General features: G+C 39.4%; 1 protein-coding gene across 1 annotated transcript in view; it reads left to right on the top strand.

Moving 5' to 3' along the window:
- The window catches only part of LOC103355401 (PC3-like endoprotease variant B), a 124,908-nt gene that overhangs the window by 97,668 nt on the left and 4,267 nt on the right, over positions 1 to 22,973 (top strand). The window contains exons 6-11 of the mRNA XM_008279189.1: positions 4,340 to 4,377; positions 5,130 to 5,209; positions 5,960 to 6,048; positions 10,527 to 10,699; positions 12,266 to 12,481; positions 13,119 to 13,222. Of these exons, the coding sequence (XP_008277411.1) occupies positions 4,340 to 4,377; positions 5,130 to 5,209; positions 5,960 to 6,048; positions 10,527 to 10,699; positions 12,266 to 12,481; positions 13,119 to 13,222 (700 nt within the window). The remainder of the gene's footprint in view (positions 1 to 4,339; positions 4,378 to 5,129; positions 5,210 to 5,959; positions 6,049 to 10,526; positions 10,700 to 12,265; positions 12,482 to 13,118; positions 13,223 to 22,973) is intronic.

The following is a 22,973-nucleotide window of genomic DNA, read 5'->3' as shown; positions in this document are numbered from 1 at the left end:
GTGTTCTGTGGAGTACCACATGGATCTATACTTAGCCTTCTTCTATTGAACAATTGTCCCATTGATATGCTTTGAAAGTTTAATGAGAAAATTTATGAGGTGATGTTCCAAAAAAGATCTTTTGCTAAGACAAAGCTGGCCAGAAATGTTGTCTTGGATTTTAGTCAAAATTTTTAACATCTAGCATCAGTTACAGCATTAAAAAGTATTGATTTATGGGATTTATACTGCAGCAGGATAACTAAAGCATGTCCAAAATACAGCTTCCACATTTGTAACCAAAACAAAACAGATTCTAAAGTCCCTGTATTAACCACATTACAAGGAAGACAGAAAAAATATTTTTAAAATAGTCCAAAAATCTGCTTTCATTTTTCAGTTTATTAACAGACTGATAATGTCATTTTAATGTTTAAATTCGTTTGTTTTTTTCAATCCTTATTTATTTGTAAAGCACTTTAAACTACCATTGAGTAAAAAATACAATTGGTAATTTGCTTTGCCTTTGCCTGTTATCACAGTGATTTCCTCCATCACACCACATGCCACTGTTGTGGGTGTCTCACACTTGTACTTATGATAGTGACACTCTCAGTCTAAGGGGGGTTTAGGTGCAGATCTTATACTTCCAGTCATCCTTCCCCTCCCTCTGTTGTTTCCATTCTGTCCTCCTCCCTCCATCCTTTGCTCACTTGTTACTTTGTTCCCTTCTGAACAGCTTGACGTTAATTCCCAAAGATGTCTCCATCACAAACTTGCAGAAGTGACAGTGTCAGCTTTAAACTCTGATGTGACTCTGTGTGATTGTCTTTGTGTGAGGGTCTGACACACACAGACAGAAGCACAGGCACATGCATGAATGCACACTAAGCCGTCTGTCTTATAATTGAGCTGAAACAAATATGAACTCTTAATAAAGCAGACTACTTTGCCTCCTGCAGACAAGCAATTCTTTTTGCATGCAGTAGCAACAGCGATCCAGCGCTTTTAGAGCTGCGTCTTTAGATTGGAAGCAATGTCCATTCCAACAGGACATTTAGTTTCATGCTCATTTAAGCTTTATGAGATTACTCTAATCTTGAAAGCTCTAAAGGGATTTCTAAAAACATATTTTCTTACGTACCTTTAGTGTTATGGAACTGTTTGTCATTTGTATTTGGATAAATCTCTTCCTTGACATATTCTTATTAACCTATTTTGTTTACATACATTTTAAATTGACTCGAACAGAAAGAAATGCTGTAAAAATTACAATGTATCATAGTATTGTAAAACTAGATGTGTTTGTGTTTGTGTGCGTGTGTGTTCTGTAGTTTATTTACAGTTTGTTTTTTGATATAGACACACACACACACACACATACACATATATATAGTGAGAGAGAGAACAAAGTGAAGACAGAAAGAGGACAGGATGTATTATAGCGGGTCTATGTCAACAATGTCTCTAATAACATAAGTAAGCTTAATAGCCAAATAAAATGCATGCTATTTCTCAAATGTTGTTCAACATTTTTAAGTAACTCTTGATTCAAATAAAAGATGTTAACAGGAGTATCTTAGAGATTTGAAAGCAATGAGGTTCTGAACTATAAATAACAGACGATGGAGTAAAAATGCTGGTGTTTTGAAACTCTGTTTCACTAACGATGGAGGTGAGGGGACCTGGAAAAGACACGTTGTGACTCTTTTATTCCATATGAAGACAATATATTGACCAATAGTATTTCTAAACACACCTCAAACTTTAAATCAGAGTCTACAAAAACCTGCTCAACATCCTTGCTTGGCCTTGTGTTCGGAGTGGAGAGCCAAATTGGCTCCGGCAAGAAGGAAAGTTGGCCAGAGAGCTCCTTCTCTTGCTCCCTTGAGAATCAAAAACTAAAAATCAATAAATAAAAAAAAAAACTTCACAGCTTTGTGATTGTTGATAAAAAAAAAAAAGAAAAAGAAAAACTGTCAACTGGTGCTACATTTCCTAGCCTTTCCTTACACCAAAACACACTTGCTATAAACATGAAACGCACTAGTCTGACAAAATAAGCTTTACTCTGCATCTCAGTGAAAGGAGTTTCTCTCTTTACTTTTTTTTTTTTTGCCTCAGTTCATTTTTCGACGATGAATGTGGGATGTGATTGAAAGCAGCTAAAATAAGGCAACTTTCATGCTCATAAAATTCTGTTTTTCCAATGCAGTTTGGGCTAAATTCGCAGGAAAATCAGTGTATATTAAAACTGAAACTGAAACTGAAACTGTTCCTCAACTTCGCAACTGAATCTTAACAATGCCTGGAACCCAAAGTGTGCTTCCAGCATAGTGGTGCATTCCAACAAATACAGTTGGCTGTAAGTGAGGTTCTGGTTTGAGGTAAAGCTCATTTCTGGCAGGTGAAAAGAAATGACTGGTGGCACCATTTGTCATGGTAGTAGCACACAGCTATCTACAGCTGTCTAAAACCAAGAGTGGACAATGACTGCAGCAGAGGGAATTTGGCACTCGAATTTGGGGATAAATGCAGAAACCAAAAAAATAAATAAAATTTGCTTGAAAACAAATTGCCTGTGAAATACAAAAGCAAGAATAAGCAAGAAATTGTCCATAGATGATGGTGAAAGAGTCGCTGAAGGAGAGGTAGTGTGTCTGAGGCAAGAAAACACATTTTTTTAAAAAAAAGGGGGTGCACGAGGAGACAATAAAGCATCAGCGCGTATGTATAGAACATAGCAGGTTGACCTGGCGTGGCATGGCTCAGCATGGCACAGTATGGCAGGCTCCAATGAGGCTTCACCCACCCAGGGCTCCATCCCGCCTGAGCACAACACAATCAGGCCTCAACAGCGAAACCGACTGCAGGTTGCCATGACAACCCGGAGCCACTGCCTGCATGGGACAAAGGCTGGCAGGTCCTGTGTGTGTGCGTGATTGAGAGACAGCGAGTGAGTGATGTGTGGCAGAGCAGGCGCGGCCCTCCTGGGGCCCTCATTCGTTTGTCTCTCGCTGAGACCACAGGAGCCCTGATGCAGCAGAGATGGAGGTGGTGGTGGTGGCGGCGGAGGTTGGGGGTGAGGAAAGGGGGAGCAAGTGGAGGGGGCAAGCCAGAGAGAGGCAACTAATGTGAAAAAAAAAAAAAAAAGAAGATGATGCAGAGATGCAGGGAAAAGGTACAGAATGGGAGGGAAGAAAATAAGAAATGAAAAGAATGGCATTATAAATAGAATGAATTTCGGGGGATTTGGATTATTCTGTATCCACTTGTTCATTCATTCAACTATTAGTCATGTACAATACCGTGTAGAGCAAAACATGAATCTTGACAAAACTTGATTTAAGAAAAAAATAGACTTGCAGCTACACTCTGGCAAATTAATTGCACCAATTAGTGGGGCACTCAAAATTCACAGTTTTAATAACCTGTCTACCACACAGTAAGTTTAAATGACTTCGAACAGCACTGCTCCCATGGTTCTATGAAACGCAATAAAACGACAAGAACACTTAGGCATTACTGAACGCACAAAACATTAAAAACATGCAATCGATCCTTAAACATATTTGGTTTGAGCATGAAACGTGTTTTGGTTCCTCCTGTACACAGATAAATTCTGCTATCTAAGCGCCTTGACTGCACGAAATCTCACTCTCTTTCTTTTTCCCTCTACGCTGTGGTCACAGAATGCTACATCCTTTTAATCTTTTTGTTAATATTGTCAGACGGACAATATTACGTGAACTTTTCTCACTTGTTTACCTCAGAGGGTCACAGTAATTTGTGGTCCTGTCTATTCAGCATTCTCCCTGTATTGCTTCCCGTAGGATTATATTGTGTGTCCACCATCGTTTATTATCTACACCACCAACTGTAGAAGTCAGCACATAGACGGAAACGATCTTAAATCCAGAGATGACTCAATTGGTGTCAAAGTGCTTCATAGAAATGAGTCATAACGTGAGCCTGTGGTCTGAACATACAGTATGTACAAACTATCGCTTCAGGGCTAAAAGTGAAAACTGTGGAGAATAGTAAGCACCTGGCACTTATGTATATTGATTGATTCAGAAACTGAACTTTGATCTTATCACTGAGGCAATACGCAAAATGTGCAACAAAGTATGTATTTTCTGATTGTATTTTATTTTTATTTTGATACAAGTTGCTGGTTGTGTTTTACAAAAGCATCTAGTCATCTCATTGATTTGTTGGTGTTGTAGTTTTATTGTGTTTTCAATACAAATCGTTGACGTGGAGAAATCTCCTCTCATATATGTTTTTTAGCAGAAAAACCACATGGAAAGCTAAGTTTATTATAGCAAATCCAACTTAATTTTGCTTTGCATTTCAGGTGTCGATCACACAAACAAGGACCTGAAGAAGAACTTTGTGAGTAAACTTCAATTCAGTTTGCCTTAAATGAATCTGAACGCTATCTTGAATGGATCTCAGAGATGGTTATGGAACATTATTTATAATTTCATCGTCTTTCTACAAGATCATAGTTTGTAGTCTCACTGCTGTTGGGTTACATAAACCTATTTGGATTTTCATTCTACTGAAATCTGTGTATTGACTTTCTCTTAATTGCCTCGCTACTCTATTGCTTAAAACCCAAGACAATAAAAGTTGCACACGGTGATAAAACTGTTAGGCTGGTGTTACACTGGCTAGCCATAAAGCATATGTGAAGTGGCAGTGTTGCTCCTGCCTTGTCATTTATAATCCTATAGGCAGTTTGAAGCTTGCAGGCCAACTTGTACTTTGTCAGAGCAGATTGTCTGGCATGGATAAGCCTGGCTGCAGAGAGAGAGAGAGAGAGATACATAATTGCTCTTGTACAGTTTGCTGCCAAGACATCCTCCTCGCGTTATGCCTATATACACTGGCAAACAAGTCATTCAAACATGTTCACTTTTATGAGACACGCACATAAACCACACAACACACACAGAGGCTTCTCCTCAGTGACAGTGATTGCCGTCAGTCAGAAGAAATATGTTGACAGACTAATTCAAGTGGCCGTATCAAGAGTTTTTCACAAGATTCCTTCATTTCCTGTCATGTCACTCTGATGCTTTGTGCCGAGAGTTACGTCGTCTTACGTTGTGATCCATTTGTTTTCTGTCTGGCTGTTACAGGAGGCCCTCGCCAGTTTTGACCTGCGTGCGTCACATGGTCTGTCTCATGATCCCATGCCTGTCAGAAATCAGGAGAACAGGTAATGGCGGCTGTCCTTTTGTTGTTTTCATGGGAGACTCAATGAAAGGACTGATTTTATTCAGCCATTCCAAAATCATGCGCAAAAGTGTAAGAAATGGATTAAACAGTGTATCTGCTCCAATGTGAGATGCAAACATGTAACTGAAGCAGCAAAAACGAATCACTTCAAACTTGCTTGATTGTCAACAACTAGTGGTTCAGAATTTATGGTCACTGGTTGGAATTAAAAATCCTGCTTTTATCTACCTCTGACTGAAATCAAAGATTGTTTTAAAAATGATGAGCAACTTTGACTAGTAAAGTTGCTGTTATCATCGTAAACATGTCTGGGTTTTATGAGGTTAACTCGTAACTAAGGGTTGAACAAAGAGCAGGGAATTAGATCATCAAATGATGTTACCCAACATCAACATATAATGTCAAGGTTAAAATTTAAAATTAGATTGAAGGTTTTGAAATGTTGCTATAAATAAACAGTTGTACGTGTCTGGTATAAAGCTCAAAATTATAGTGTTTTTGGTTAGAAATCTGCAGCAAAAATGCCTTCCTTGTTTTGATTTGCAGTTTCCACTATCTTAGTGTCTCTCAATGTGTACCACTCTTATAATCAGAATGTACTGTGCATAATTATCTGTCCTGACATAATTATGGTGTGTGCTCAGGTCAAAACATCCAAAAAAAGAAAACTCTCATCTCTGCCTATTTAGTCCCAGTATGTGGCTAACAACTTATTCCCCCTCTGTTTCAGTCACGGCACCCATTGTGCAGGGGAAGTTGCCATGGAGGCCAACAACTCCTACTGTGGTGTGGGCATTGCCTTCAATGCCAGGATCGGAGGTGAGGAAAACAATACAGCCTTATAGAGACAGTGGGAGGCAGTGCATTGTGGGTGTATTGCATTGGCAAAGACTACGACATGGCATTAGAAGCATTTTCAAGAACACTCGGTTCAATGATGCATTAATATTATTATACTCTATGCACTGCATGACAGTGCAGTAAAATACAAAAAGTTTTCTACTTTGTTTATACTGTAATAAAGTGGCTGTAATCTGGATAGTGGAAGCCAAACATGAACATTGCCTTAATAAAAAACGGTATTATTTTTTCATGCAGAACACTTTATTGTGGTCGACTGCATTAAAGCAAACAGCCTGTATCTATAAAACCAACAGGCTTATAACAGATCTGCTTCACACTTACAGGGTCTTACTTACTTTATTATACAACTATTGAACAAAATATATTAATGAAACAATAAAAAAAAAATCTTATTCATGTTTGCTTGTTCAAAAACCCAAAAATTCCCACTGCAGCAGCTACTTTTTCATGCTGAGCAAAAACCTGCGTTCTACAGTTTGGTATGTCATTGCAAAGTGTGTTTAATCAAAGGGTTGATGTCATCTTTCATTTGGATGAAAATTATAATTTTATGGCTTGTTAGCTGTAAGCATTCTAAAATTTGGCAGAAAATCATAGAAAATATTTGCTCTGTGATTTGCCTTGTTTGCTGCGGTGGCAAATGGTAGCAGAAAATAGCTTCTTCAACTATACGGAAGTTTCGAGGCTTCACTAAGGATTGGAAGTCATATGTCTGTAACAAAATCTTTGAGGTGGAGTTTTGGTTGTAGGCAGTAATCAGGACGACTTCTTGAATAAGAAAGACGGAGATATAATTTGTATTTTGTACATTCGCTGTGTGTATATGGCTTTCGGTTTGTGTAAATATGACACACTACATGGTGACTGGCTGCTATTGAGCCGTGCTGACCCTCTTTAACAGCTCGTTTTTTTTCCGTGGGAGCTTCAGTAATGGCTTTTTTAGTGTTGGTTGTAACATTGGTGAGGGATGAATGAACCGAATGCACAAGATAGCCCATTTTCTCTTATGAAATCAAAGATTTTATAGGATATACTAAGAGTGCTGTAACCCCAAGTTAATGAGGAGTATATGATATGTTTGAATAAGAAAATGTCCTGCCTCACTCAGATCTGAACGCCTTAAACCCAATTTAATACAGTGATGTCATGAACGTGAAACATGGGAAGAGGAATCCTTTGGTTGAACTGTGACATTTGAACTCTGCTCTCTGATCTTTAATCCCTGACCCTCCCTCATTTGTCACAGGCTGATGAGAGTCTATTTCTGAATTGGCAAAAAGAAAAAAGAAAAAAACAGTTCATGAGGCAAGGCCAGGAATCTCTTTCCACAGTTAGTTTCAATTCTACCTTATTGGGTCTATTTTATCCTGACTCATAAACAGAGTCTGGCAGAAAGGAGATGAAGGGGCAAGACCCCACATGAAAGATGCATGTTGAACTACTGGGTGCTGTTGAGATCTGTGCTTGCTGTCTGACAGTCAGGGCTTTCGCCTCTGTGTTTTCTTCATAAATTTACTTGAAATTCGTAGTGAATTCGCCGGTCTTCTTCGATGTTTGTAAATGTATGCTAAATTATACTGAATGTATGTATGACTGTCACTCAAAATTAGCTGTATTTTTATTTGAGATACATTGTTTTGCATTGCAAACAGATAAGAGTAGACAGTTAAAGATGAAAAAGATGAATTGAATAACACCATTGAAGTGTACATTGCACAGACTTGGGCATGTTTTTCTCTACATAAACCACTTGTAGATGCAATAGTAGATGCTGAATTAACTTTGTCTTTATGCCTACTTGTATTAAATTATGCGTTTCCTTAGTTGTGCTGGAGTGTGGTGATGCCAGTGGTACTGCAGTTTTGGTCCTATGAAAGAGTGCCAGCTGCATGGTCAGCTTCTCGCCTGCTCTGACCATGTCATGGCTCTGCATACAAGGAGACACCCATAGAGGAGTCACACATTTATGATGTGATTTTCTACCAGCTGAGTGTGATCACGCAGGAAAAAAAAAGGTCTCGAACAGTTATGGCATAACGGCATAGCTGGAATAAAGAAGAACAAGTGATTCTTAGCAGCTCTGTAATCCACAGCCATCCTTTCCTTTACTCTGACTTCTCCTCACAGCCATCTGAAGGCAGCAGTTATCTGTTACATCTGCAGGCTTTAATTGGAGTGATGTTGTGCACTGTCAAGCCACAATTACACACAGCGAATCTGCTGGTTACATTTTGTGCGGCAATCTGCAGACCGCTTTACTGAAAATAACCACAGAAGCCTTTATGCACGTGTGACGTTCATTTTGATTAATTATTGTTGGCTCTTCTGTAAATCAACAGGTGTGTTAGACGCTGAGACATTGAAAGCAGTTCTCACAGTTCCATGAACAATCAGAAATTTGACATTTCAGATTAAACTTTCTCACTATGCTAACAACTTATTCAGGATGTTGGCAGCTTTCAGTCCTTCCAAAACACTGAGTAACAAGGGCAACACAGCTTTGCAGTGCTTTTTTTAGGAGGTTGGTCAAATTATGGACTTTTTAAATCATAATACAGGTAATCATGTCACGGTGATGACCAGCATGATGTGATAGAGTTCATTTGTTTGAAATCTTATTGCAGTGTACCCAGGAAACCAAAGAGTGTTATTTTAAAAATGCCATTTATTTGTGGATCATTACCAGAATTATGTCAAAATATAAAGATTAAAGAGGCAACTGTTAAATTCTTCTAAAGCTTTTTCAAAAATAAATAAATACAACTTGATTGCACTTGACTGCGATCTGTGTCGCACCGCAGGGTTCACAAAAATAGAGCCTTTTATTTCATTTTTTTCATTTTTGAAGGAAGCTGTTTTCAGCAAATAGGTCTAAAAGCTGGTCTGACACTAATTGTCAAGCACTAAACAGCAGCCAGACAAAGTTAGTGATTAACCATAGTGGTGCATTTAGCTGCTAAAAGGCAGACAAAACAACACAGCAGAACTGAGAATATAGTGACTATTGGATTTGGACATAAGATGCGAATAAATGATACTGTTTCTCTACATCTGCTGGACGTGTAAATAGCCAGCTGTTAGCTAACAGCTTTGTCACGTCAACTTAAAAGTTGTCAGTTATTGCGAGGGGTTAAATCAGTAGGTGCAGTTGAAACCACTGCAGATGATGCGCTGCGATTGCTGGTTATATAAAAACATAGCTGAGTCCATACACGATTCTCTGTTTAACCACCTCCTTCCTCTGTTTGGGCAGATTCTTTTGATTAATCTTTCAAGAAAACTTCAACAGATTTTTATTTTTTTTTTACACACTTCTTTTTACAAACGTTGTCCTGGAGTTGCCCTCGGAATCAGACCAAAACAGGCAATAGACACACTGTTGGTGTTACAGGCATCTGAAGCCCAAATCTTTCCACTTTTGACTCGTGTCTGCTCTGTCTTCATTGGTGGGGGTTTTGGTAAAAGCTGCTGTAGCCCAAAGTCCAGCCTCTTCTCAGCAGTGGACTGATAAAATGTTGCATAATGTGAAGCAATATGTACTTCCTCCCATGTATCATGTGCATACTGGGGTGGTATTTCGGCTGCCATCCTCAACTTTGATAATATAGAGTGACACCTTCTAGGCTCCTCTAAGGTGAAAGGAAAAAAATACTGAAATTTCTCTCTCTGTCGTTAACAGATTTTACATTATAGCATTGCATGGTAACACAGGCTTCTGCAGCCATAGTTATTTTGCAGGTATTGTGAGCAGCACTGGCCCTGCATTTAATGATTCGCCCACTACAAATGAGCATAATGCAATAATATTTTATATGTTTTTGTTTTTTTTAACCGTTATGCAAATTACTTTCATACACATTCACAGCAAAACTATCTAGATTCAGTTAACCTTTGATATTTTCATTGCAATGACTAGCAATGGACAGCTGCAAAGGAATATAAATATAGCAAGAGTCAGATAGCGAGACAGACAGTAAAGAAATTCACACGGTGAGAGAAAACAGAGATATAGCTAAGAAGCAGACGCAGAGACAGTCTGAGAGCAATAAAGAGGCAGACAGACACTGATAAAATAGGCAGAAATAACACCCAACAACAGTGTAACAATGAGTAACCGGCAGAGAAAAACACAGAAGACAGCTGGAACAGACTCTACTACAGTACAGGCCAGATGCTGTAAGTGTGCTTACAATATGTTTCTGATGCATTTACACCTCAAGTGTTGTGCCTCAGGTTTTTTCTGGTTTGAATGTCACATTAACTTATGCATAAATACAGAAGAGAATCTTTACTTTTCCGATTTGTGTAAATATGTCAAACTACAGCACCAGAATGCAGTATTTTTGAAAAGTATAAAAACTGTAAAGTTTTGTTGCGCTTCCCCCACAAGCCTCCCTCCAAACTCTGATCTCTGTGACCTTTTCAATGTCCAGGTATCCGCTTGTTGGATGGCTCTGTCACTGATGCCATGGAGGCCACAGCTCTGACCTTCAACATCCACTTCATCGACATCTACGTCTGCAGTTGGGGCCCGAGGGACGACGGGGCCGAGATGGACGGGCCGCACAGCCTGACAGAGCGAGCCCTCCGGCTAGGAACTCACAAGGCACAGCTTTCATCTCCAAGTTCACACTGCTGTCTGTCAGATGTAAAGCCGACAGTCACACTGTCAGTGGAGCCGAGATTGGAAGGACAAAATGTCGAGTGTTCAGATTTCATAGCCAGATTTAAATTCCCGTTTCCTTATTTATTAATAGCTTACGAAATGTACGTTCATGACACGTGGTAGGTTAGAGGGAGACTTTAGCCATTGTATTGGCCCGTTTCCCATCATATAGTTTGAGGTACTAAGTAATCACTGAGTAACTTAGTATCAGTAAGCAATCTGAGAAGCTGAATCAAAAACTTAAAGTCTCTTTTATGCAATCATGTTTGCTTTTTCAGTGCCTCTAAAGCAAAGTGGAAAAAGTCAAAATAGTCCAATGAAGGATTTAAAAAGGGACAACACTCTGTCAGACATCATTTTAGCACAGAAAAACAACAACGGAGAGTCATAGTGTTCTTCTTTGTGTTTGCTGTGAAGGAGATTGAAAATCCAGAGTGCCTGTCACCAAGGAAACGATCTATTGCGTGTTTTATGGTAACTAAATCAAAATTTATCCAGATGAATTCTAAGAATTCTCCTTATGTTGGTTTTTTAAGTTTGTTTGGAAGTTTAGGAGCATAAAGTTTAGTTTTAATGAACAGCCCAAGAAATGTCCAGCCCTTGACCTAATATTTATTCTAGTGGCACAGTGGGCCATCCTACAGTCCTACTGTTTCACTGTTTCACTTTTTTGGGCCATTAACCAAGAGACAGGAGCAAAATTTATGCACTGAGATTAACTCTGTCAACTGTGATGATTTAAGAACTATCCCTAATTATGATCAGAAGGTAAGAAGAGTTGTAGATTCTTGACTGTATAATGTTTTATTAGAGCTAAACTTTGAACTCGGTTCCACTAGTTAGGTGTAGGAAAGGTTTGTGAGTCCCTTACAGAACCCAAAACGTAAATGGGTTAAGAGGAGCACCCTACCAGTTTAGGAGTTTAGAGAACATATTGTATGTTACTGCTACATTCCCAGTTTCCAGTTCGAGTCTGAATGAGGCCATTTGTTTACAATCTTTCCACTCATGTCTGTCAAATCTCTACCTTTCTAAAAAAGAGCATAAAATTCTCCCAACCTGCTGACTGTCTGCTTTTTTAAAAATCCCAATAAAGCCTGATATTTAAGTTCTTTGTTTTCAAGATCAAGTGACGATTAGAACAAAGAAATGTATGTATTTTTTCTAGAGTTTAGTCACATAAAAACACCAAAAAGAGGAACCTAAATTAAATTAAGTTAAAATGTTGTTTTTATGTAAAAAGTATGTTAAGAAAAAGTGAATCATTCCATCTTCAAGTGACTCAAGTGACCAATAAAGAATTTGCCCAGTATCAATGCTTTGCTGAAACACTCAATAGGTTCTTGATTTTTAACACATTGCACAGTTTAATTGTCTCCCTTTTGTTCCTGGTGTAAATATATGTTGCTCATTAGTATTGGATGTCTAAAATGCTCTGCTGATCACTAAACATTCTGTAATCCACTTGTGTTCTTCGGTTTGACATCCCTCTGTTTGTGTTTTCAGGGCCGGAGTGGGAAGGGCAGCATCTTTGTGTGGGCGGCAGGTAATGGTGGAATGCAGCACGACCACTGCGGCGCAGACGGTTATGTTAACTCCATCTACAACATTGCCATCGGCGCTGTCACTCAATCCGGAAAGCCCACCTACTTTGGCGAGCCCTGTCCCGGAGTGATGGCCGTCACGCTGACAGGGGCCAGCGTAGGAGGCTCACTACCTTTGGTTAGTGTGTGTGTGTGTACCGCCTAACACATCTAACAACAGTGTTTATCATTAATGAGTGCGTATGTGTGTGTGCCAGCAGCCCTGCTCTTTGGCTCCTGCGAGCTGTGTGGAGCCTGTTAAAGAGCAGCCACTGGTGTGATATTTATAGAGGCCTGCCAAATGACCTAGGTGACTGCTGGGCACACACACATAGACACACAGAAGCAAACGAGTGTTAATTGGAGGTAAAGCGTGGTTGTAGTGGCTGAGAAAGAGAGAAAGAAGCCAAGGTGTTGATGGCGGAGGTAACACTGAAAAGCCAAGAAGAAGCGCAGCACCAGCTCCAGGGTTACAGAAACAGAAAGGCCATTTTTATAAGTGTGATATCACCTTCATCTGCTGGGGTCCCTGCCCTTTTCCACCTCACACTAGGAGGTGGGTAAACCAGACACAAGTTGTTTTTTTTAATTATCATTGCCGTAAAATTGTGTTGATGTGTTCTAATGACAGAAAGAGCTGCTGCTGATACAGTAGCTGTTACATTGTGTGAACACTGCTGGCTTTGTTGAAGAGCAGGAAAGCTTGTCTGCACCTTCCCTTTTAGTGTATACACTGATGTGACATCTATATTATATCTGATTTGGGTTTCCTCCAGGTGACTGTGACCAACATTGGTGACGGGTGTGTCACCTACTTTCCAGGAACATCCAGTGCTGCTCCGATCGCTGCAGGGATTCTGGCTCTCGCCTTAGAAGTAAAGTGAGTGTCTCTCTGTCCAATATTATGATACACCAGTAATGCTGTACCAACACCTATTGTCAGTCTGAGGGGCTTCAGTCTGTAACTTGTGGTGTTTACTTTGATTTCTTGTCATAGTTGTGATGACTATTTTTTTTGCCAGTGGCATTGTCGTGTATTATATTTTCTTATATTTAAGATGACTTGCTTATAAACTCCCTGAGTGTGTCCCACCTCACCAGCTCTGACTATATCAGAGGTCATTTTCCCATCAGCTTTTCAGTGGCTACAATATTCACTGTTAGAAAATATGATTTAATGCAGGAAAACAGATGGCAAAGCTGGTCAGTCAGTCACTTTGGTCAAAATATCTCAAAAACTATTGGATAGATTGCACTGACATTTACCATTCCTGCTGCCCTTATGGTCAATCCTAATGACTGAAGTGATTTTGCTGATCTTTCCTCTGGCACCACCAGCAGGTCAAAGTTTTCACTTGTCCAGGGAAATATCTCAACATCTACGTGATGAATTAGCACAAAATTTTGGACAGACATTCATTGTTCCCCATCGATATTTTCTCAGGACTTTGTTGACCCCTTTATTTTACCTTCAGGTCAAGTTTCCATTTGTTCAATACTAATAATGACATCGCCAACACCCTTTACTTTGTGTTAAATGCTAATTAGCAAATGTTAGCATGCTATTACACTAAACTAAGATGGTGAACACTGTAAATATTATAACTGATAAACAGCAGTGTGTAAATATTGTTACTGTGAGCATGTTAACATGCTGACATTAGCATCAAGACTAAATGTATCTATTCACAGCCTCAGAGCGCTGCAAGTGGCATTGTAGTCTTATTTCATTTTGCTTCTTTGAACATGTGCAGTTGCCAGAAAATCTGAAAAACGTAGATCCACTAGTGCTGGTCTCTGTTGTAGGTCAGTCCAGCAGATTGAATAGTCTGTTTTTCTGTTGATTGTTATTGCAATCACCAAGCAAACCTTTTTGTACAAAACTTCAAAAAATCAGAGTTTCTGGAAGTTCAGAGTTCTTGTTTATTTCATCCAGCACTACAAAAACTAAGAGTAAACCAGACAATTACTTAATTTTTCAGATTATAAAAGATTAATTTTCAGTCAACTATCTAATCATCTAATAAAGTAACTGATTATTTTGATCACAAAACCAGACATAAAAAGACAGACGAATTTTTTAACATTAAAATTCTGCACCTTGCGCCTTGAGCCTCTCCCACTTTGTTTCTCTCCATTTGTTTTTTTGTCACTCCTTCGATGTAGATCATCATTTTCTCCTACCCTTTTCTTTCCGCCTTTGTTTAAATCTGCAAATATATCTCCTCACTCTTTTTTCCTTCTCTTCCTCCTTTGTCTTGTCTGCCACTTCCTACCATTTCCCAAGCCCCCGTTTTCCTCATCGCTCTTAACTCGCCAGCTGTCGGTGTGGCCTCGGGCCTGGTGTTTTGTGGTGGTATCAGCGACGTCTACGCCTCCTTCATGTTATGGATGGTACTAGAGGCCGGCTTTACTGCTCCAGCTGTCATGCAGCAGCGTTCTCAGTCTCAGTCGCTTGGCTGTAAAATGGAGCGCGGGTCCCCTGGGCGAGGCGACTCCCAGGACATTACTGTTAAAGGCTTTGTCGTGACCCGCTGCTACTGACTAAACTATATATCACCTCTCTCACTCACACCGCCAGCATTCTGCTCACGTCTTTATGGAGCTGGGCTCGCTCTCTCTCTCTCTGTCTGTATATCTCTCTGGGTCTCTCTCGCCCTTTCTCTCTTTCTCACACTTGCTCATTCTGTGTTTCACTCTTTCACACAAACACACACATTTATATATTCTGCCATACTCTTTCTTACACATGTGAACCTGGAGTTTTTTTTTTCTTTTAACCCCATTCAGTAGAAACAGCCTACCTCTTGTGCAGCATCCACAACACCTAAGCCCTGATATATACAGACATGAGGGTGCATTTAAGAATAGCGTTAAATATAATATGAACTTTCACAGATGTTACCTGGTGACTCTAGAGACTCTCCAACAGTTTTTTTTTTCAGCAATATTATCAGATGAAACAAATTAGCCTTTGACCCATGTTAACATTCCAAAAATGAATGCCAGGAGTTCCTTTTGCCAACTTGTGATTTGTGCCAATGTATGATGCCAATAAAATGTTTATGAAATTCTATTTTGTACTTTTTCTGAATAAGCATTGAGTTCATAATTAAACATTCATATAAAGTAATATCGGGTTAAAAGAGCGGTTGAGTTTCAAGGAAAGATTAAATATCTTTAAGATTCAAGCATAATTCTTCATTATTTCAACTGGCATATTTCCTATTAATATGGCTGCTGTGTCTCTATGGGTCATGCTAACTTTGTAAGCTTCACCTCTACTGTAGAGATTTGGGGACACAAGGAGTCGCACAGCATGCAAATGGGGTGTATTGGGGCAACTAGCTAAACTGCCTGCAGCTTTCCAAAAAAAAAAAAAAAAAAACTTTCCCAAAAATCTTTTAAACGTTTGTTGTTGTTTTTCAGGGCTGCAAGGTGGCGCAGTTGGTAGCACTGTTGCCTCGCAGCAAGACGGTCACCGATTCGCGTCCCCGTGGGGGCACCGGGATCTTTCTGTGTGGAGTTTGCATGTTCTCGTGGGTTCTCTCCGGGTTCTCCAGTTTCGTCCCACACTAAAAACATGTTGAGGTTAATTGGTGATTCTAAATTGTCCGTAGGTGTGAATGTGAGTGTGCTTGGTTGTCTGTCTCTAAGTGTGGCCCTGTGATAGACTGGCGACCTGTCCAGGGTGTCCCCTGCCTTTGCCCTAAGTCAGCTGGGATAGACTTCAGCCCCCTGCGACCCTAGTGAGGATTAAGCGGCGTATAGATAATGGATGGATGTTGTTTTTGAGTCTGACTAAAATTTAACCACCTGCAGCCTGTTTTCACAAAGCAAGTTTGAAATCTCTAAATTTTGTGTTTTCAGAAAAGCTGATTTAAAGTTAGTTTAACCAACAATGAGTGAGTAATGAAATAAGCCATTATCAATTTTGATATGATTTTGTGTCATGGCAACATATGAATGCATCCAAGTGCAGACTTTGACCTTTAACAGCAGTGAAGAAAGGAGTCTGTAAGTTAATGCTGTTACATGTTATTAAGTGTAGTCCCATCATTCATCGTTGACCTGACTGGAATTTTTCTGAAAGAAAGCTAAAGCTGAAATCCTGCAAGAATATTTCTATACATTACATTTGATGCTTAAACATATTTATTTAGCTGTAACCTTTCAGGGACGTAATGCAAGTGACAGCATCTGCTGATGATGAAAGTACGAACCAAAAAAGACACAGTTTCCTTGGACCTGTGAATGTAAAGTCATAGTCAGTAGTAATCTCCGTCATGACGTGCTATGTTAGGTATGGTCCATCAGTGCAATCAATCATAATATGATAAATGGATAAATGATTATTAATTGATCATTGTGTCTAAAGCTTCATTGAATACATTTATTTAAACAGTGATTAGGCTACTACAGTAATGCATAGTAAATGCTTCAGTGTAGGAGAACCTGACAGCTGCCTTAAAGTCCACAGTGTGACAGAACGACCATGGAAAGATTTCATTCTACATGAAGGATGAATTCACAGACTTTAGAGATTACTTCCTGTGTCCGTACATCGATGACAGATTGCTCATAAAAGCCATCATGTTAAAGATAGTCCTTGCTAGGGCTGTGCAGTTAATTTTCAATCAAAATTGCAACTTGACACAATGCAAGTGGCAATTTACAACATGTGCCATGCGGCGCATCTGATCCAGATTGAAATCAAGTGTATGAATGAGGAAATGAAACACTATGTCAGCCGGCTCTCTCAGGCTCAGAAGGCAGGGAGGAGTCAGAGAGAAAATCAAAGTTTGTCAAAGAAAACCTGCCATGAGTTAGGTTAAGTTCACAGAGGTAGCTACCATTGTGACAAAGTGTGAGCTACCACTTTCTCCGGAATAGAAAACTCAGAGTTTCTTTCATCTCGAGGTTAACAAACTCATTGTTTTTATTAAAATCCACTTTCTGGAGCACAGCCTTGGAATGAGCTTTGGCAATATTATCCACACCAGTCACACCTGCACTACTGATTCACATACCACCATTTTAAAGCTTTTGCAGGTTTTCTCTTTTTGCGCATATATGCAGGGCTGCTGATAGAAAATCTTGTATGATGTGAAGGTTTTCTGCTCTGAATAGTGTTGCCTGTGTTTTCAGAATAGCCTGCAGTGTGTTTTTACCCTAACGGTGTCAGGGTGTCACTGTCTATCTGTCTCTCTGACACTATTTTGGCCTGTCTGTCTGTATTTCCATCTGTCTCCATCCATCCATCCTGACGCCTGTCCAACAAACCATCAGGGCAAATCAATTCTTCACTCATCCTGTTTGTCAGTCTTTCTGTCTCTGACTGTTTGTTTGTTCACTTTATCACCGTGTCACCCTCTCTGTCACTTTATCTCTGTTTCTCTTCATCCATTCATCAGTCTGTCTGTCCAAAAGGAGTTGAGCATTTGGCTTTGCTGTGATTCCACCACATGGTTTGCATCCACAGATGTCCACCTTTCTGTCCATGCTCTTTCAGTTAAGTTTATTTGGGTTGACTGGAAAATGGGATGTCTGCTCTCTTTCATCTATAGAGGATTGTGTTGCTCTACCTTTTTCTTTAAAATACCCCAAAGACACTCTATCGGATTTAAGCCAGGCGACGCACTTGGGCAGGTCATATTTTTCACTTTTTTCTTCTTTATAAAATGTTGTATGATTTTGGCAGCATGCTCTGGATCATTTTCATGCTGCAATATTCTTTGTCTGCCAAGCTTCTGGAGGCTGGAGACTGAAGTCATCTTGTCAGTCAGTATCCAGGTTTATCCACAGGAATTTGTGGTGCTGTCAATAAAAGTCATCTCCCCGACAACTTTTGCACACATGCAGCCCCATATCATCACATTCCCACTTCTGTGCTTCACTATCAGGACTATGCATTCACTGTTACAGTGAACAGACTAAGGCCAAACGTTCTCCACCTTGTCTGAACAAATTTATTTTGACAATCCTCTGACAAAATCGTGTGTTCCTAGTATTCATCAAGCTTGTTTACATTTTCTTTAGGAAAGTTTAATCTGGCAGTTTTGTGCCAAGCAGCAGTCACGGGTTTTTATTCTTGGTTGCCCTCTATAGAGGTTGATATTATGCAATATTCTTCACACTGTCTCTCAAAGAAGACTTGTCTGTCTTGTTTTTAAGAGCTAGATTGTGCAAGTAGCACACTGTTCATGGCATCAGTTTAGAAGGATAGCCACTGCAGCTCTGATTAGTGATATGATGGACAGTTGTATACCTCCAAAATTCTGCTGCAACTGTTTCGACTGATTTTTCTGTATCTTTTCCCATCACTGTTAAGTCTCTCAATATTTTTTCTTCTTTCTACTTTTAGTTATTTGCCATGTGGAGCCATGATACAGACTTGCAGATAGACACACCACATAGGTCCAAAACTGAGAAAGTTCTGGAACCCACAGGTCCTCCTATAACCATGGTTATAAAATTCAGCTGATCAGAAATCACAGGTGTACTCTGTTGTGTTTCAGTGATCACAGCTTTCCAAACATGTGTCATTGATCACAGGTATATTCACTTTTCTTGCATTGACTTTCTACTTTGAGGCCTGTATTTTCAAAATAGTGTTCCTAAAGTATTTGTATCTGATTGTTCATAGGAGGAAATACTATATTTATTGACCTAGAAATAAAATTAAAGATATGGAGAAGGTATACAATTTTTAAATCATTTGACATTTAAGTGATATTGCACAGGGGTGTAATCACTTCCGATGTATACTATAGTTGCATACAGAAAATAAGTGTAATGATGTATTCAAAGCTGTCCACTTGTGAGGAAATTACCCAAGATGTATTTTAATGTCAGGTGTGAACAGAGCCTAAAATTTTCTATAAGAATCCATCTCCTACTCTTCTCTAGCTTTCTCTCTTTCTGTCTCTGTCCATTGAGTCAATAGGAGGAATAGTGTATGTAACATGCACTGTGGGGAGTTAAGGAGTAATCAGCCAGTATTCTCACTGGGGCGCATACATGGAAAAGTGAATCCACTCGCTCTAATTGGTCTTAACTCAACCACTGTTCACGAGCGTGCACACACACACACACACACACACACACACACATAGATCCTCGGTAGGGAAGTCTTTTGTGCTAATGCTTGTCATGGAAGGTTACTGTCAAATATGACCCCTCACAAATACATACACACCGGGGGTGGTTAACATGACTTTTGTGTGATGATGTTGCTATTATACATGTAGTATAATATGTCTTTTATTAACATGCCTGCCAAACTCTCTATGCTTAAAGGCCTCGTGTTTTCACCTCAGATAATCTAGCTACCTTATGTCTATGTGTCACAAGGGTTTTAGAAAATAGGGCCCAAGTGCAGGCACAGACAACAGGCAGGTTTTGGCACAAAAAAAGACATTTTAAACAAAGTAGAGCTATTTCACAAAAGGTGTGGAGCAAACACAAGATGGCTGGACAGTCCAGGTAATGTACAAAGTAAAAGCTCATTTAACAAGAAAAAATACTAAAACTGGTACAAGGCAAACAGGCAGGTCAGCACGTGGTGAATGATCATGGTGCAAAGAACTAAACATGTAAACTAGGCCCAGGCAAGAGGAATCAGGCATGTAGCAGGCAGAAGAGCATGAGGGTAGCAAACAGGAGGAGAACAGGCAGGTAGTCCAACAGGTAATGCAGGGTTGCACCCAGGAGGGGAAAAAACAGAACAAACTGGCAAAGACAGAGGAAAAAAACAAGACTATTAATAGACTTAGAACTGATTGGGGAGACAAGACACAGGTGATTTACAAGACAAAGGTGAAACTCATCAGAGCAATCAAAAGAGGAGGGAAAAACAGACAAAGGGCAGAAGTCAAAACACAAGCAGCACACAAAGAAAGACGATTTTAAAATTAAACAGGGAGTAACTGAAAAGGGACATGAAGCCTACACATGGACAAACGAGGAATCACAGGAGACATGGAAAATGAAAGCAGACTGGAATGAATCAAACAAAATACAAGTAGATACTAAAACCCAAAGATCATGACGCTGGGTCACACTCATTCTGACCAACATTGCAACCTCTATGGTCACAGTAAAAACAATGACTGGTGTGCAAATTTAGATTAAGAACAACTTTAATCAGGCTGTGAGTTCACTCTTGGTGTCTATCAGCTACCTTAACACATCTCTATAAGACAGTATGCATTTATCCCCACAGTTTAAGTGCTGCTATGCCAAGATATTAAATTCCTATATAAAGAGACAAATACAAATCCTGACATCTTTAAAATACTATATCTTTTGCCTACATCAGGCGCAGCATATCTTTATACATGCACAAACAAGTACGATAAAATGTGTTCAAAGGTTGTGAACATGCTCATCTTAAGAATAGAGATTCTGAGACTATTTGACAGATTTTGTACATGTTTAAGGATTTGTATGCATGCAAACACAGACTGCAAAAGTTTTTAAGCAAATAAGCAAATGTGAACATTCAACATATTAAGCTATATCTATTTTTGTGTTATGGACAATTTTTTACACTCACTTGTGCAAAGACATACAGATACAAACTGGCCATGGTCTCACAATCCTACAAACACACGCATGCATGCGAGTGTGTTTGTGTACACATGTACTCATTAGCCACAGAAATCAGGGCTACATCGGTGGAGTGTGTTTAAAGGCAATTGCAGGCATGCAGTTATTGGACTTTGCCTAATTGATAAACCCATTAGTAACACTTGTTCAGATAACATGGAAGGAATCTCAGTCAGCTCACAGTCACTCCAAATGGGTTCACTTAGGCTTAGAGTGCAGCACATTAAGAGAAGATTACAGAGAGTCGCGGAGCTTCTTGCCAGTCCACGCCTCACTACTGTGAGATTAATAACTAAGGATAGCAGCAGAGGTAACATAGGACTCTGACACTCCACAGGGTGTAGACACTATACGAATGTTCTTTGTGTTTGTATGTTTCTAAGTATGTGAATGCATCTACATGTGTTTTTGTGTTGTCATGACACACAGGGTGTTACTCCTTATGGTGTAAATGTGTGCACGTGTGTGTGCACTTTTGCTCCTACAGTGTGTTTGTCTCTCTACGTGGGTGGATCTGTGCTTCTCTCTAAACGTACATCCACATGTGTGTTAGTTTCTCTGCCTTTCAACTAAAACTGCGATGCTGCTCAGCAAACCTTAATGCGAAGTGTCCAAGCAGAAGATGCGCTGCCTGGGATAAGACAGTGGGGTTTAAACTGCTGCTTGTCTTGTACCAGCACATTATACCCTGCTGACTAACAAGCTCGACTGTTAGTGATTTCTCCTTCAGTTACTGTTAAAATAGAAAGAAGAGAACAAGAAAATTGGAAGTGCAGAGCTTTAGTGAAGCAAGCATCAGGGTGAATGTAAATGCCTCAATCTTTTCTGGCTGCAAAATGTCCGTGATGCAGGAAAGAGTGAAGCTTTGAGGTAAAACTAGTAATGGTTGATATGTCTCCACTCCTTGTGGTTTACGTTGGGCCTTTTCAAACTAATATATTGCTAAAGTTTAATGTTTCCTACCTTTTTGTTTAAGATCATGCTTAGCCATGCTAGCAGGGTGGCTCTAGGGATGGCAGTGTTGGTCTGACAGTCTGTCCACCACTTTGGTCCACAGATGCTTTTAATTAGTGGTAGTGTGCAGCAGTTTTGAAGGTTTCGCCATTATGGTACATGTCAAATGATCTTAACAACTACTTAATGGGCATGACATGTCTTATATTTAACAGCAGTGTGGGGTTGACATTTGTGGTTTGGGATGAATTATCTGCTACAGGATGGGTTGCCAAATTTGGCACACACCTTAATGTCACCCATGATTTTTCACTTGAGACTGAAAAAATCTAAATTTTTATTTGTCTCACCTGTAATTTCTTTATAATGCTATTTAAAAAATGTTAGCATGCTCATGTAGTAACTTAGCGACTTTGATAAGATTTTTAGTTGCTCAGCATGTTAGCATTTTCATCATGCTGTAATAGCATTAAGCTGGAAGCATGACTGCACAGACTTAAAGAGTTGCTATCATAGCCATAAACTAAACTGGACATGTTAAAACCACAATATTAAAAAATATTTGTCCATCGCCATACTAGTCAGTGAAAACAGGAGAAATAATAGACCAGTGGAGTAGTAATAAAAATAAAAGATGTGAATATTGTATATGTATTTACAATATACTTAACGTAAAGTAGCTATAATGTGTTAAATGGCATGAATTAACTACAGACAGTAAAATTTAATCCAGATATTATGATGATCATACAATAAGTTAGTGATAAAATCAACTGGACCACCCTTACTATCACAGACAGATGACACTGGCTTGATGATATCAAATTTGTCAAAAGCAAATTTTGGAAAATTAATAACCTGCTTCATTCTCACTCCAAAATATCTTCACTCACCTTTACAGCTTAACATTTGCACACACATAGTATGTAGTAGTAAAAAGAATCGCGTGGCTTGTGCTCCGTACAGAATTTCATTTTCGACGGTTGTTTACTGGAAAAACGATGCGGAGAGTGATACTTCTAAATGATCGAAAGCTGACAGTGTTTTCCTTTGGGTCCTGGTCTCTC

Source organism: Stegastes partitus, unplaced genomic scaffold (assembly GCF_000690725.1).
Source record: "Stegastes partitus isolate 25-593 unplaced genomic scaffold, Stegastes_partitus-1.0.2 Scaffold146, whole genome shotgun sequence".
Classification (NCBI taxonomy): domain Eukaryota; kingdom Metazoa; phylum Chordata; class Actinopteri; family Pomacentridae; genus Stegastes; species Stegastes partitus.
The sequence above is the reverse complement of the archived record's forward strand: the minus strand, read 5'-3'. Positions and strand labels throughout refer to the sequence as shown.